This window comes from Hyposmocoma kahamanoa, unplaced genomic scaffold, assembly GCF_003589595.1.
Source record: "Hyposmocoma kahamanoa isolate Upper Pololo Valley unplaced genomic scaffold, ASM358959v1 87, whole genome shotgun sequence".
Lineage (NCBI taxonomy): Eukaryota > Metazoa > Arthropoda > Insecta > Lepidoptera > Cosmopterigidae > Hyposmocoma > Hyposmocoma kahamanoa.
This window is the reverse complement of record NW_020654422.1, coordinates 16007443-16025167: the sequence shown is the minus strand read 5'-3', so window position 1 is coordinate 16025167 and position 17725 is coordinate 16007443. Positions and strand designations below refer to the sequence as shown.

The 17725-nt window shown below is 38.0% G+C and overlaps 1 protein-coding gene across 1 annotated transcript in view; it reads right to left on the bottom strand.

Moving 5' to 3' along the window:
* Positions 1-17725, bottom strand: part of LOC113235214 (protein kinase C-binding protein NELL1-like) — a 55242-nt gene that overhangs the window by 3056 nt on the left and 34461 nt on the right. The window contains exons 3-14 of the mRNA XM_026470839.1: positions 7555-7705; positions 5971-6247; positions 5719-5874; positions 5443-5571; positions 5150-5243; positions 4644-4835; positions 4322-4441; positions 3589-3728; positions 3351-3471; positions 2411-2650; positions 1894-2001; positions 1441-1586 (exon numbers count right to left, since the gene is read on the bottom strand). Coding sequence (XP_026326624.1) covers positions 1441-1586; positions 1894-2001; positions 2411-2650; positions 3351-3471; positions 3589-3728; positions 4322-4441; positions 4644-4835; positions 5150-5243; positions 5443-5571; positions 5719-5874; positions 5971-6247; positions 7555-7705 — 1874 coding nt within the window. The remainder of the gene's footprint in view (positions 1-1440; positions 1587-1893; positions 2002-2410; positions 2651-3350; positions 3472-3588; positions 3729-4321; positions 4442-4643; positions 4836-5149; positions 5244-5442; positions 5572-5718; positions 5875-5970; positions 6248-7554; positions 7706-17725) is intronic.

Genomic DNA, 17725 nt, shown 5'->3' with positions numbered 1-17725 from the left:
TTATTATTATTATTATTATTTATTATAGTATAGAATCGGTACTATTTGATTTTCCTTCACATTTCACAGGTTTAAAGACTGTCATTCTAACTAAATATCCTTTTTTACAAAACAAGAATTTTAGTTAAAATGGTGTTTAAAAATTGATATTTAGGTACAACTATTTCATATACTCGTACACGTAGATAATATTGATAATATTATACATACAGATAACTAACACACCTACCAAAAAATATGAGCACTTACTTTTTTGCAAGTTTAATGTATATACATAATGTAGATACGTATTAGAGACTTAGAACGAGCTGGCGACGATCAGTCGTGCATCTCACTCGAACTTGTACTAAAAGCAGTGAAAGATCGCGAATTGTCCCTCTCGCACCCTTCCTACTGAATAAAAGACAGATGAACTATCAACGCAGACAGTTCCTAGTTCGTACTGAACTAAAAAGAACGATGAACTATTAAAACCAACCAACGCCCAACCGGTCAGTGTCGGGAATATATTGTTATTAGTTCGTAGTTCATGAACTATACAAGCCTACTAGTTTGTGTCATTATCGGACAAAAAAGAAAGTAATTTAAATTCCAAAAAGGAATTGACTTCAACCGTTTACACCGATGGTTACCAAAGTGATCTATATCGCCCCCAGGGGCCCACTTCATCATGCAAGGGGTTAATGTCACCGAAAAAAATAGGGGGTGCATGAAACGTTAATGGGAGTCCACGAGAGTGGGACCCATTTAGACAGGTTGTGACCAAAATGTTGACTTTCCATAGATCGAATAATCACGCAGATAATACAATATATTATGTTTTTTTATAAAGTTTCTCACTATACAGTGAAACTTGTTAAAGTGAGTATGTAACTGTGTTTGCTGTCAAAAACACTTTTGAAGTTGATGAATTTGACAAATTCATATTTGTAGTTGTAAAATTTTTCGTCCTTTGAGACAGGCTAAGACGTGTAAGCCAGACCTTAGATTTAAATTTTTCTTCAACGATTTAATTGAAAAGGCCTATTCAAAGGCATGCATATTAAAAAGGCACAGGTATACGAAAAACCGAAAAGATTGGCACGTTGTCTAGGAGACAAAGGTAATTTCTTGTCTACAAGCCTCTTTAATAGTTTTGATGCATTTTGACGACCTCCGTGGTCGAGTGGTTTGCACACCGGACACACCTTTCACGGTGTCGCCGTCTCTGAGATCCCGGGTTCGAACCCCGGCCAGGTCAGTTTAGAAAACGAACTTTTCTATATTATCTCAGGTCTGAGTGTTTGTGTTACCGTCGTTGTTTCCGATTTCCATAACACAAGTGCTTTAGTAATTTACTCCTGAATCAAGGCAACGTTTGTGATGTTGTCTAATATATGTTTATTTGTTATTTAATTAATTTTTGTTTGCGATTATACCTAGTCTTATTTAAACACTTACCGCAGCAGTAGTATTGTCGGGTACGTCGCAAGGGCAGATCGCGCGTGTGCAGGTCGCAACTCCCGCGGCACAGGAGCACACGCGGCACCCGCTCTCCTCCACCCAGCGCGAGCCCTCGCCCACCGTCTGTCCTTGCCATATACAACCTGCAAGTGTAGCGTTCACAATTTGTTGCATTTGTCTGTGATTTAATCATGTAAGTTTACTCTGGTGTTATTTGAGACGTGATAGTAATGTTTGACAAGGCAATGTACGGCCTACGACCGCTAATGTGCTCCATCAGCCCATCACGCCTCGTAGTTGTAATTTAAATCATCCTCCCATACTCTACTCTGGTACTCTGGTACCGACTCATTTTACATTTCTGTTATTTAGACTAAATTAATAAATTATACTAAAAGTTCAAACTTAATTCTATCATTATAAGATGGTATAATAAAAAAATTAACTCACTAAGTTCGCAAGGTTGTGTTTCACACTCGCAACGGAACCCTCCATCCGTATTGACACAACGTGCACTTGGATGACACGTGTGAAAACCTTCCGCACACTCGTCAACATCTGGAAATAATTTTAAGTCTTTTCACTATTTACTAATGCGTCACTTTTATTTTCCTTAACAATTATTATCGCCTCCGTGGCCGAACGGTTACCATGCTGGACGGCCACGCAGAGGTCCCGGTCGATTCCTGGGCCAGGAGGAATATTTGTATGGCCTACATTTATTTCTCTCGTAAGTTTGGATGTAATTTGTGGTTGTCTATGTGTGTGTCCGTGGCACCTGCGATACAGGGTTTCCCTAGTGCGGGGCTATGAGTGTGTGCACGTTACTATTATTATGCCTTTCGGTAAATTGAGCTTTAAAACTTCAACTACAGTTAAATTGTCTGCTCTGAAACACGAGTTCATCCATTTGCGGCAGAGAAGTGGCAAATGAAACAAGCGTAAATTCCAACATACAATTATTTACCTTCACAATGATCTCTTTGCGGGTCCCTCCTGTAGCCTTCCTTGCAGACGCAGTAGTACGAGCCAGGCGTGTTGACGCAGAGGGCGCGGGGCACGCAGGGCGCGCGTGCGGCGGGGTGTACAGGCGCTACGCATTCGTCCAAGTCGCGCTCGCAGCGCGCGCCGCCGAACCCCGCTGCGCATACGCACTGCTCTGGTGCCACGCATTCACCGCCGTTTAGGCACCCACCCGTGCAAATTGCTGTACACATAAAGCATATGGCATAAGCATCTGTGCTTTATAGTGCCCGTTGCCCTCAAAGTAACGGTAAACGGACGCCTTCTGGGTAACCACGCACCTTGTACATGCAGGTGTTAATGTTATATTTTCATATATTAAGGTCGTTCTTAGTTTAGCTGTCGTGTTTTATACGCACAACCTCGTATTCAGTACTCTGCCACCTCACGGTTTAGATGGAGGTAAGCCTAGAGGGGCTGCAACCAAAGTACCTTTTCCGACTTGTTTATTTGCATATCGATTGTGAATTGGCAACCGGTACTATCTCAATTTTGACATTTTTACAGGCGAAGAAAAAATCATTTATATAGCATCTGGTTTATTAAATAAAAATACGTAGTGTACATACATACATGTGTAATAAAAACATTTAAAAACTACGTATTTTTATTTAATAAATCAGATGCTATATAAACGACGCAAACATTTTTTTCTTTATCCCGTAAAGTTGTCAAAATTGAGATAGTACCGATTACCAGTTCACAGTGGATATCGGGAAAACAAAAAAGAGTCGTAGAAACCGTAATTAGTGAATAACCGTGAAAGTCTTAAAACCTTACTAATTACTGAGATTTATAGAATTCTGTTTAAATGAAAGAGTAATGATATCGTTCCTCGGAAAACTTGGTTTAAGTAGGATACAACATACTCAAATAAAACTTACGCGTGCAAGTATATCCATCACCAATGTAACCGTCTCGACACCGACATGTATAAGAGCCGGGTGTATTAGTGCAATTTGCGTAAATATGACAACCGTGTGTGTCACCTTCACATTCGTCTACCTAGAAAGCGTAATGGAGGATTTTAAGTACTATACTTTGTACTTCTCACTACTGTTGTCTACGATTCTATAATCTGATTATGCTTTTAAAAATATTGTTAAAGTCACAATGAGTTACCTCAACGCAACTAAATTTGTCTCTCCTGGCATATCCCGGTAGGCACTGGCAAACATACCCGCCGAACACGTTCACACACCGCGTATTGGAGTGACAGTGATGTCCGTATAACCCACCCGCTTGCTGGCATTCGTCTACGTCTGAAATATTGAACAAGAGAGTCAATTTGAATTAAACGATCGTAAGAAAAATAATAATGATCGTAATATACTAAAACTTGATATGGTTATAGTAGCAATGTAATTAATTTTAAATTTTTATTGTATTGATATTCAATTGCCTCCGTGGCCGAACGGTTACCATGCCGGACTGCCACGCAGAGGTCCCAGGTTCGATTCCCGGGCCGGGAGAAATACTTGTATGGCCTACATTTATTTCTCTCGTGAGTTTGGGTGTAATTTGTGGTTGTCTATGTGTGTGTCCATGGCACCCGCGACACAGGGTTTCCCTAGTGCGGGGCTATGTTGATTGTGAGCGTTATTATTAAAAAAAAAAAAAAAAAAAAATATTTTTTATGTGAAATTATTCCACTAGTTTGTTATAATGATTAATACAAAGTTCGAACTTTACTCAGAAAAATTCCTTCGATCCGGCCCGATTCGAGATGTCGCTACTCGTTGCATTTTAAATTTGTATTAATCATTATAAAGTAATTTTTCTTGACAAATTTTATGCGGAAACAATATATGGAAGTAATATTAAGGTTATTTAGTTTACTAATACGAAGAGATACCTTCACACGTGTAGCCATCGCCGTGGAAGCCCTGGTTGCACTTGCAGGTGTATTTAGTATTGAGATTCATACAAGTCGCATTCTCGTCGCAAGTATGGCCCATACTGCAGTAGTCCACACCTGTGTTAAACAAAAAACGCAAAAGCATTAAAAACTTGAATATATCTGAAAACTATGAAATCAAGACATTTAATTCAAACGTCCATCAAGATTAAATCCTAAATGACGTCATATAGGAGTAATTGTTATGCAAGATTGTCGTGTACTGTTTACTAAAATTCTCAATACGTGCTCATCAGTAAAAGTCGGATAATGTTTTTACCGGGACAAAATTTACAGCATTCGCCAGGCACTGTGAATTGTAGTGACTTTTCGCAAGGCAGCGGCGGGCAGGTCGTGTTAGGGTCCGCTCGCGTGCACTGCATGTTTCCGTCGTGGCAGACGCATTCCGCGCATTCCTTTGGCACGAAACGGTCGCCGTGCTCGTATAGTGTTTGTTTTAGAAGGCATTGTCCTGAAATCGGTAGTAAATTTATGAATTGCAGGCATAAGGATTATGTCACGTATCGTTTCCGACGTAGGCTATGCTGCCGCCGTGAGTTGAAAGAACGCTTGAGACAAAAACTTAATTAAAACCGAGAAAATTATGTTTGAAGAAATGAAAAATATCTACTTTTCTATTGCGATAACTTCCTACCTTATCCACTTAGAAAAAAAATAGCAATAGATCCGCCTTTTTTTTACTGATCACGGCAGTATACATAACATTTTTTTTTATGTCACGTGCGCTCTGTCGAGTAAAGGTGGCAGTATGGCTCAAATACTTACGTAAACATGTAGGACAACATTCTCCAGGATGTAAAACTGGATTTTTACACTCCACTCGTTCACATTCTACTGGTCTGCACGTAATCTCACCGTGCTGTAATTTTCAAATTTGACATCAGTTATATTGTTGCGTAAAACGGTGCATTACAATGTTCCCAGTTGGAAGGGTTCCAAAATCCATAAAAGTAGTAAAAGATTGTTGCCAAGAAAACGCTACACGTAAATTTGTTTCAGTGAATCATATGGAATGAAATCATAGCCAATAATGAGCAATTTGTATTGTAAGTTCTTACTTTACAGGTGCAGTGATTACAATCCTTCTCCCAAGTGGAACCGTCGGGTAAGGCAGTGCCGTTGATAAAACAAGACTTCTGGCAGTCGCACTGCTCTAACCGCGCCAGTCTTGCCTCGGCACCAACTAACTATAACGAATAGTCAAATTGATATTATTTTGTTCGAACGCATTTAAGGTAAATCACAAGGCATTATATATACCACACGTTTGACGGTATGTATTTATGATCAGAGACGCGGTTTTATCCTTCCTGAAAAACTAAATAGACTCTCACCTTAAGTGAAAGGTCATGGATATGTGTGGTGAGCTCTTGGACCGTGGCCTGCAATAATGCGAACTGGCCACACGTCGGGCACTCCGAGTCCAGCCCGGGGCACTGCGCTAGGTACCCGTGCGGCCCGCTAACCAGCCGCACGTCCTGCAGCGTGCCCTAGAAATAAAATTCGGTTTAGAAATTGGTGCCTGGAACATTTTTTAACGATTTTACCTAAAAGAATGTAAGATTTAAGATTCGGTTATCACTCACCTTAAATAATGAATGTTTGCTATTTCGTTGTCCAACCCACAGTGCAAGCTGTGGTTGCGTGAAGTTGCGATCAGGTGGCGGGATAAGGCGGCGGTAGAGTGGATGGCAATCGACGAGCAACGTGGCTTGCGCGCCTGACACGGCCAGCGCCAGTCGGTGCCACGCGCCGTCCGCCAGCCGGAATGGGAATGTCTCGACGCGCGCTACAGACGCGCCTGCAGCTACATAGTGCAGCCGCACTTCATCTCGCCGTCCACTCGACTGCACCTCCAGGTACCTGCGACCGCCAGATCACGCTTACATTGACCGGCACTGCGCCAAATGCCTCGCTCCTCTTCACGAACTGTTCCGAGGTACACAAACAAAGCAAACAACACACACATTCGGGCGGCAAACGGGGACCGGCTGCGAGCGGACCTCGGCTCGCTCTACATCTCAATATCGCTCGGCCTGAATAGGGGACCATGTACCTCGGAACGAATCGAGTTCGGTGTCGAGTCTGATAGATTACTATAAATAAACGGCGCGTCTCGCTATGTGTCCGATTTCACCAGGAAGTTTTACATTGTAAAGACAGCCGCCAATCCAGACGCGGCTCACAAGAGCGACCTTCACGGTCGGAGCGAGGGGTTGCCGGTGATATCGTCGGACACAGCACGAGATACACAGTACGGATTCCCATGTCGCTTGGAATGCAAGTGCGGACGAGCGCGGCGGTGTCCCCTCTAAGCGAGCGCGGGCCCGCGGCTAACTGCGGTATGACAAACATCAACATCCAGGTGAACACTGAGACGGATCGTGAGGGGTTAGACAGATAGAGCACAACACGTCAAGACACAGAACACAAGACGGACTGCGGCCAAGGAGCGCGGGCGCGAAAGGCTGGCGGATGCATGCAAACCGGCCCGCCCGCGCGTACGTACAGACATGCAGAGGTCACAGTGAGCGCAAAGAGGTTAACGGATGGATCGAGGAGGACATTCCGAGGCACAGGACATTCCAAGATACATGATTCTCCCCTATGCGCGCGCACGTATCCCGCACGAGGCGAGATGCGTGCACGTGCAGCGATATTGAGATCTAGAACTCACCGGTCGGTCGCTCCTTGTTCCGCTTCCAGGCATTGCTTCTCCGATGTCCGCGTTGAAGCGTCGTTCACGACGGTATTTCATACCAATCCTCTAGCCAATGTCAAATAAATCACATTATCATTAAATCTGTGTATTCAACTTAATTAACAAAACAGTCGGATATTTTGTGTGTGTATGTAAATACTTTATTGTACCACAAAACTAAATAAAATTGCTACACGCGGCGCTACGGATGAGAGTGCTACGATGACGCTACGCAGAACGTAGGCAGGGCTTTATATTGAGCAGTGTGGTCATAAAGTGGAATTATTTCTTTACGATTTGGTACATTTACCTAAAGCTATATAAGTCATCACAATTTATGTAACGCTATGTCGACATACAAAAGAAAGAATAACATGCTAAACGATTATTTATGTATTTTTTTAATAAAACAATGGTTGTTTTTAAATGGTGATAACAGCATATTATGTACTCTCTCATTTTCTCTTACCTATTGTACCCATGCGAAAAAGAGAGAATGGTGCCGGAGTTAGCAGGCTCCTGGCGCAGCGCGGCGAGCACTGTGAATTCGGGCGAGCGGCGCAACAGCTCGGCGGCACGCTCGAACGCTACGCCCTCCACCTGCAGCGATCGCGAATCCCCTGAAACGATCACAAATTTCTCTCTTTGAATGTTTCATAAATCACTCAAATCTTACGATTCCTTTTGAGATTAAAATCGGTTTTAACAATATAGTTTTTATACAGATTTAAATTACTTTTTTAAGGTTTGTGTATGTAACAAAGAAAATTAATCTACTTTATCTAATATTATTAAATCATTGCATTAACGTATAAGTTACGATTTATTGAAACGCCTCAAAGGTTAGGTAACCTTGGGGCGTAATTCAATAAATCTAAATGTACATATATATTCTAAATTTATAGTTATAAAACTCAAAAAAAATATCGAGCTCTTAGGTTTTCGCGACTGTTACACATAGGAAATGAAACTGTTTTTCCGGATTTAAATGAAAAAAAAAAAATAAAAATAAAAAATTTAAACGAAATGGAACTGTTAAGGGCCCGAAACGTCGGTTTGTTTGAATAAACAAATATACGCGATTTAAATCCGGAAAAACAGTTGCATTTCCTCAAAAAAAATATTGTGCAGCTTATTTCCAAGGTCAGTGAGTAATTAATAGTTACCACTTTGACCTTTTGCTTTGCAGTGCAATAAATTGCGATAAAATCAGCGCTGTGCCCGAGTCTGTCTGGGAGGCCTTGTTACCGATCGATCACTGGCCCTCTGCCAACGAGGCATTTACATCATTCAGTTGTTCCCTACATTCCGTTTGCTAACCACATTCCAATTTTCGGTTCATACTAAAAGAAATTAGAACTGTAAAAGCAATGAACGCTATAAAATTCCAAATGTGCAGACGGCGACCGGGTAGACCGAAACGGTCAAGGAAATTCCTCCTAAAAACTTTTGTGTAAATTGAAACGTAGTTGAGCAATTTGATCGATAGAGCTGCCAAACGTCAATTCGGCCATATTTTTTATTTCCCTGTACATATACATTCGTTTCTTTTTTTTTTCCGTCTAAGATATTCGTACTGCAATGCGGTTCAAAAAATGACTGATACGAATCTTCCACATAAAACTTCTGTTTCGTTTCATTTCCACCATTATGTGAAGGAATTCAAGATTAGAATTGCTGTAGCAATACAAATATTGTGTAATATTTTTTTTATGAACAAACTCTAAAATCGAAAAAGATGCGTAAGTACTTACTTTAGACGTGACCAGAGCCGTATAAGACAAACGAGCATGTAATAAAGTGACTGTGCTAGGGTAAAGCACCTAGTTACCGGTCGCAAGGGATGACGACATATCGCACGTGGATGACTTGACAGCCCCTGCGGCGAGGGTAAATCATGTGGAAGGGACTGCTCAATGAACCCCGGGGAGTCACTGCACACGGGAAAAATTGTTTGGTTGGGGTGTTATTGCGTCAAAAATTGTTCAAGAGATCAAAGTACAATAATAATACTGAAAGTCACAAGTTAGCTAAGGCACTTGAGGAGATTTATTATGCGGTTGGTATTCAAAAGCTACTTTCTGATATGCTAAATTAATATCCAGTTATATTATTTCCAAATTATTTATCAAGTTTCTGAAATAGAATATAAGAAACAAGATGAATAATGAACTATTGCAACTGCACACTTATAGCAAGCGAATATTTTAAGTTCGCGATATTTTATTCCGTTTGACAAATATTCGACGACGTCGCGTGACGGCCGCGTGCCGGTCACGTGACCGATGCATGAACCTGTCATCTTGTCCCTGGGGTTGTCTGGGACAATAATGAACAACGTTACCCCTACGAGGGTTTTTGTAATTTTCTTGTCGTTGAACAAAACTAGCGAAAAGACATTTTTTATTTTGACTAATGTTACAGTGGAATATAGAAATATATTTTTTTTACAATTATTACATGCTTTTAAAATCTTTTGGTTACACGTAATATAGTAGAGTAGGTAAGTAGTTTCATTCGCTCATTACCGATCCATTTCCGAACAATTCATTTTAAAAGAATATTCAAAAGACAACAGAATATTTAAAAAGAAAGAAAAGCAGATTCAATTGCACAAGTATACAATGTATACAAGAAAGTTTTACCGATATTCCAAGTTCCAAAGGGTTCAATGAACCCGCCCACACAGGACACACCTACTTTGACGTTGTTATTGTACGAGATTGAAGAAAAACAACCCCTAGACGGATATCTGGGGATAAAGCCACTCAATATTCGAAAGCATTGCATAAGCCTTTTGCAATAATAGTATTATTAGCTGTGGTAAAATGAATTTAACATAACGTTATTGTAGTTGAATTAATTGTGCTTATAAATTATGTGCATTGAACAGGTAACATATTTATTTATTGAGGATGACCTAAGTACACCATCTTCTTTCTTTACTAATTTAAAAGTTCGTTATTCAGCTTAAAGTAACTTAATAAGAGAATAAAAACAGTAGCGGCAAAAATTCAATTACTCTGGAGTACAGAAATAACAAAAAGCTATGAATAGCAATATAAAAACAGATGCTTTTAAATCTGCACAACTGGAGAGTCATAAATAATGCATGAACGGTATTTCTCCCTTGGTAAATCATTATTATTTAATATCAATTAGTTGGCACTGGGCGGCAAGAGAGCGCCAAGCCAACCAACATATTAAGAACTGAATAATAAATAACGGTGTAAGAATTCGAAAATCGCCCACGGGTCGTCATAAACTGGTTTTTTCACCCTTAAACATAAGCGAAGGGTATAAGAATCTTAATAAAACTGCTTCATATTTTACTTGACTGTTGCTGAAATAAAAGCGGGGAAAGCTTTACAATAACGCATCGGATTTTGTTATGAAAATTTTTAAAACGAACTTTGTTGACATTCGTTAATGGATTTTTGAAATTTTATACTTGACTATAAAACTTATTGGTAAACTTGTACATTTGTTTCACTGGAAACCCAAATAAGTGTAAATATAGCTTTATGAATTTATGAGTTTATAACAAATCAAGTAACCTAATATGAAAAAAATATGTTTTAGTCAATGTAGCTCGGAAATCCGAGACTATGACATACGGAAGATCTCATATTAAATTTAATTACAGTTTCGTCGTCATGTTATAAATTATGTATGAGGAAACCATTCCAAGCACTCATCGCGGAGGATTGTGTTATTGTACAATGTAATAACAGTGGGATATTAATATTATATTAGACAGGGTTTTCATTCGAATTACACGAACGTTCCCTTGAATGGTCTATTTTAACATTAGCGGATTATATAAATAATTTTATATCAGTTTGTTTTTATTTTCTAAGGTATGAAAATTTAAAACGTTTTCGTACTTTTTTCTAAATGACTTTAGAATCAAAAACAAATCGAATACATTATTTACTAATTTATCTTCTGACTGAAATAATTCTTCAAATAAAATAAATTTAATTCCTCTAATAATGTGAAAATGCTATTTAAGAAGTAATAACTAACCGTAGCGCTGCGATATATTATGGTCTGTTGATTTGGACTTTTGTTCATACTCTTTAATTCTTTTTGTTTTATATCAGTATTTTAAGTAATAAACAGCTGCCCAGAATATATCAAGATGGTGGATTTGAAACCGGCGCTGAAAAAACTTGCTACCAGGCTGAAAATTGGCGTATGGGGGTCAAAAAATGTTTTACGTATTTTCACTATTACTACAATATCTATAATCACGAAGAGCTGCGAGGTTGCCAACCGAATATCATCACTGGGTGAAGCCCAGACCGCATGCCGTTCGCCAAACCCAGTACGCTGCTGATCAAATCCAACCATACCCTGAAGCTAAGTCAGCTATCATATACATATCTATTGGCACCATGTTTTAATTTCATTAAAACACCCTCTGAACACGCATTGGTATTACCAATTTATTATTAATAAACACTTTAACTCTTTTTATTACGTCACTGATCAATCTTTGAAACTTGTCAAACAATGAAAACAATTTTTTTATACCTCGTTGACTTAGGAAATAATGTGGCGTATGCCAGCACATAAAGCTACACATTGACGTACCTTGTTCCGTTGCACTGGAGGCGATTTTCGTACAAAAATGTGTAGTCTGATGTGCCGTTGTCCGTACATAAAAATAATAAACGAAATAATTTTCGTTTCTGGCAGAATACCAGGGTCGTGGGAAACCGCGGCATTTATGCTGAGCCAGCGCCTTTTCACTGCCATGACTTCCAAAACTATTTACTTTAATTAGTTATATGTGTAAGTTATACGTTGCTTTTATTCTAAAAATTTGTTATTTTAAGTGTTTCAACATAAAAATAATTATGGTGTTAGTTTTAGTGGATCTTATGTATACAAGTTGTCATGGAAGTGAATAAAGTTTTTATCTATCTATCTACATTATTTTAAACCGACTTCAAAAAAGGGAGGAGGTTATAGACTGTATTTTTTTTTGTATCTGTGTTACGCGATAACTAGACAGGCGTATTTGTGAAGTGATTTCGATGATTTCTTTTTTGTTGGAAAGCGGGTACCTCAATAGTGATCCCATTTTAATTTAAAGAAAATATCCCACCTCTAAGGGTGGCAAACTAGGGTACTCTGTACTGAGATTGTTTGACTTTGATTAATGACTGAAAAGTTGTATGAAAGTTTTGCTTACACTTCAACGTTAAATTCCAGTACGAAATAAATGGAATATTTTAAACGAATAAAGCTTGAAAGCGACGATTTAATTAAATCACCCTCCAGAACGCGGATTCGCGAGTCAATATTTGCGTGGTTCTGTACAAACAGTTCCATCGGCGTCTCCCAGCAGTGGGGCGTCCCGTGGTGAGCGTATTTATTGGAAATCATTTATGACTTTAGCACACATGACACTTTTGTTCGAATATTGCGATATGGTATTTGTTTTGGTTGTATTTATACTCTCAATTTCCCCTATTGAAAGGTGTGAAATAAGAATGGTGAAACTCTATTTGCTGTACTACGAATTGAATACTTTACGAATCTAAAATACCAGATTTAACTTCATTTTTAATATGCCCGTTATAAAAGATGACCGTAATCTGTACTATAATTTCATTATTTTATCATTGCTGACCTCTTCCATGCCACATTGCTTCTGAATAATGATGCAATTCAAAGCAGAGACGTGTTGCGGACATATTATTGCTTAATATTTATGGTATGGTGGAATGGCTTAGCATAGCATACAAGAGCTGACAATCGCACACCACGCTTGACAGCCGTGTAAATTGTTAACCCATTTGTAAACTGTCCTCGCCTGTATTAGACATTTGTGACAAACTGTGTATTGTGATATTAGTTTGCCATTGCATGATCGTCACTTGTCACTAAAGAGCTTACTTGATTTGGTATAAAATGTGAGATACGGGATTACTTCGCTGGTGATTATTAGATTTGCGATGTATAAAAATTTGCAAAATTGTTAAAAATATATTTTTGGAACAAGAAAGAGAAACTTCTTTGTTTTTATACATTTAATCCGGAAATTATGTTACAAATTTTCACAAAGCATCTCTAACTTATATCGCATTGCCATTTCAATAGTTGTAACTCAAAATTTGTCAAATTCAAGATTAGACCATTTCAAAACACAAAATGTGATCCTCTACACGTCAATAAAACCGTCCTTAGAATATTTTAAGAAACAATAAAAAAAATATCTAATTAACTCAAAGTGAGACAAACCTTTTGTGAGCTAGCTCGGAACAAATCAGTTTAAACTCAATAATCTATTTGTAAATATTAATCATATTGTCTAAATTATCGCATTGGGTAATCAGCTGTATAGATAGTTTAAGTGTGGCTTAAATAAATAAATATAAAGTTCTATTTCCCCTTTTATTTTTAAACATATAGCAAGTAAGAAATTTTTTAGATGTTCTATTCATAAATTTTAATAATTTTTCATTGGAAGGACTAATTCATTGTCCATCGATTCTGAAAAATACACTTTTTTAGTTAATACAATGTCGTTAATACAGTGCGATATACTTACGGTTTGCACCTATGTTATCTCGGTAATATAAGAAATTATTTGTTAAAGACTTCAACTTAAACTTGTACATAGTCATATGGTGTGTTTAAAGAATGCTGTCGTTATGTAGAGTTTGGCCTCTTTGGTTTGAGTTTGTATGGATTCCGTCCACTAAAACATCGTGGTTTGATAAATACAGATTTTTACTGCTGGAATACTAAAACAACACAAAAATGCAAACACTCTAAGTTTATGTTCCTCATATTTTTAAACAATTTGCAATTTGCATATTTCTTAATAAAAATCTTTCTATAGTTTATCGGTTTTCCTTTTATTCTAGTGGTTTTCAATTATGTAAGCTTCAATGTTTCGTGCGATGTGAAAGAGTTGGTCCAGGGAAGTACTGCCACCTTACCTATTTCTGTCTTCAAGCAGTGAGCTTTGCTCCGTTTAGATTTTAAAGGGTGGGGGTGCTGGTGGCAAAATCACAGGCTCATGGTGACGGGTGCAGTGACAATGCCCCACAGTTCTTTGCGATTTAAGACTCTGTTGCACTGTAGCTGTCAAGGATAGGCGTGTTGTTTACTATCAGGCGCACAACTTGTTCGTCACTTGATATTAAAAAAAAAACGCTGCATTTGACGTTTGACACTAAACAAGGAGACAAAATGTCCCCATATGTATTGTCAGACCCCACAAATTAGGGCGAACACCCTTCGACAATTACGCTAGTGTACGCAACTCGCCTAATGGTGCGGATTACTTTACGTGTTAAGTGAAACGCGACATTGCAGCAGGTCCCCTAATCGATAGGGTTGCCGTGAAATCTGAACCGAATTAGCGTGATCAAACCAATATAGATTATATCAAATGAATAACGATCGGCGTAACACACGCCTTTCGAGGGGATTCTATTGAAGTATCGAATAACATAACTAACAAGAACGATCTTAATTAATTAAATGTAATAAAATGAGCCATATTACGTTTAAATTGAGTAAAGTAAATATTCATCGTAAAGATAAAAACGTACATACGATCGTGTTAATACTTATAAATTGATACATATAATGGTAAAAAGTCTACGTGTCTTATAATGTAGCTCGTTCCTAGAAATGTAAAGTAAAAGTGCCAGCCCTATATAAAAAGTGCTAGAATTTGGTCGAATCCCGAGGCGACTTAATCACTCTCCGCATTGAGGGATTACAGGCATTTACTGGTGGATTACCGCTCGTTGCCGATAATAGCCGATTGGAAGAGGGACCCTGCAATCGGCTAACAAATATAGGTGCCGCAGTGGATCAACCCTAATCGCCTATTGCCGATTTAGCAAATGGTGTTCTATTTATTACGTAGTTTATTGGCTGTATACTAAGTATTTATGTATTCCTTCGATGAATATTAATGTCGAAATCTCTCTGTATTGTTTATACCCAAAATTGTAAAGTCCATTTCAATAATAAACCTTTTATCCAGGCCCCTGCTAATAGCACCATTTCTATTGAAGCACGAACCATTTCCTTCCGCCGCAATGTCTTCATGTTTCAAAGTGAAATTGCAAAATGCCAAAAAGTGGATGGGGCAACACAATAGATACGCGTCTCTTCGACAGCCTTCGGAAGTGCGATCAATATACTTCTGTGTAATGCTATTCGAATCAAGAATAGACAGTCATCATTTTTTATTACTTTAGGGGCTTATTGTACTCTATAAGTAAACCACAGAATACTTTTCTTAGTGTTATGCTAACTAAAAGAGTTTGTTCAACTATGGTCCTGGATAAGCTTGTGCACAGACTTCTAATGCTTTCTACTCACGTTTCACAGAAGAAAATTGATAGTAATAGATAGTATATAGTAGCAGTAGAGCTGCTTGTGAAAGAGTTCGTCCAGGGAAGTACTGTCATCTTACCTATTCCTGCCACTGAGCAGTATTGTGAGTATATCTGCGTTCCGGTTTTGAAGGTTAAGGGTGCTGGTGAAATAACAGGCACATGGGACTTGCTAATTTGTGTTTCAGGATGGTAGGCGTGTGAGTGGCAGTGCCGCTCAGATTTTTGCGATTTAAAGCTTTGAGTGGCACTGCAACTGTTATGGACAGGCATGTTTCTTCTGTCACTTGGTATCATAAAATAAGATAGAGTAAATTAGAATCATTTGTTTCATAGTAACGATATTACAATATTACTGTTTTGGATTTAAAAATAAAAGAAACAAAACAATTTCTTTAAAAGAAATTTATCATATTAGGTTGTTGTTATAAAGCGAATAGTTTTCTTGAACTAACATAATTTAACAGCAACGACACCTGAAGTATACTATTAAAAATTCTATGATTCTATAGTTATTTGACGACCTCCATGGCCGAGTGGCTTGCACGTCGATTTTTATGGTGTCGTTATCTTTAAAGTCCCGTGCTTGATCCCCGGTCGGGTTAATGTAGAATAACCATAGATAGAATACTAACATTTCTATATTGTCTCGAATCTGGGTATTTGTAGTACCGTCGTTATTTCCGATTTCCATAACACAAATGCTTTAGTTACTTACTTTGGAAACAGAGCAATACTATACTATATATATGCTGCCCTCAGAACGAAAAAGGCACACCTGCTGTATAAAGTATGCATAGTTGTTTTTCCGTTACGAGGGCAGTATGGTATCATGGTGTTTTGTATCGTCGGTGTTTAAAAATGGACGATGCGAAATATTTTTCAAAAGGGTGATTTTCTAATTTTTTCATGACTGTTTTAAAATATTTACGTCCTTTTTTAAATTAAATTTTAAAACTTAAACTTAATTGAAACCAAAATTGAATTTTAAAAGAGTACGACCAACCGACTGACACCGACGGTATACATAATGTTCAAATTTTAAATTGAAATATATTTATTCGTCAACATAGGTTACAGTAGATACATTAAAATACATGGTTATAAATAAATTTATGGTGACCCTCTATGCTGCGCCTTAAGGCGTACAAAGTAAATAAGTAAATGAGTGTAACGAACATAAGAATTATACAATTTATAAAGTTCGTAGCTAATATTAGTGTGTCTGACACCACTAATTATATTAATTACCACATCAATACACAAATAAATATAATAATCCTACAAACTAAAAATATTTTGATTAAAATAATAATTAAAAATGTCGTCTAATTAGCTTCTAGTACATAATATATGTATATGATTATAACGAAGAATCGCGACTTTTTACTCAAGTAGACACATTACAAAATAAAGAGGCGTGGCTCGGACGACGTCCACCTTCGATGCCTGCTGCACTAATGGACAAATGGCAATGCACATCAAATAGATTGCACCTTCCGATTGCCGCCATATTCACAATCCATTAAGAGATACGATTTTTTTTATGACTAGCATTTCAAGTTGAATTACTTTTGTGCATGTTGTCGTTTTCACATTGCTAGACTTGAATTCCAACCACTTGGCAGTATTTATAGTACTTAACGTAATATTTAAGGCATTTTTAAAGTAGAAAGCGACATCATTCAAGCTTGAGCCGACATTCGTTTATTTTTTGCTATTCGCTTAAATGAGAATATTTACAGCATATTCTCTATTTTCTCCTGTTCAACCGATGCAACCATAACAAATAGTGTTACTGGTCAGTCATTATGACGAGCTCCAATGTCGAGTGGCTTGCCCACCGGTTTTCTTGGTGTCACAATCTCTGAGGTCGGAAACTTTAATTTTTTTTATAATACCAATTGACAGGACGAACACATCGTGCACCTAATGATAAGCGACACGCCTATCCATAACAGTTGCAGTGCCATCCAGCGCTTTAAATCGTAAAGATCTTATGGGCACAGCTACTGCGCCCGTCACTCTACTCTAGACGTAAGTTGATACTTACTTTGCGATCAGACTAGGTATGTGATGTCTAATATTTATTTCTTTGGTCATACATATGTAACATAATGTTAACTTTAGAACTAAGTTAAAACACAATCAACTACCACGATTTCGTTTAACTAAAGTAAACGATCCGTTCATGAGGAACTGTATACGTTTTTACAATAAGTATTTTAATTGAATAGTCATATTACAAAATTGAAAACTAGGTGG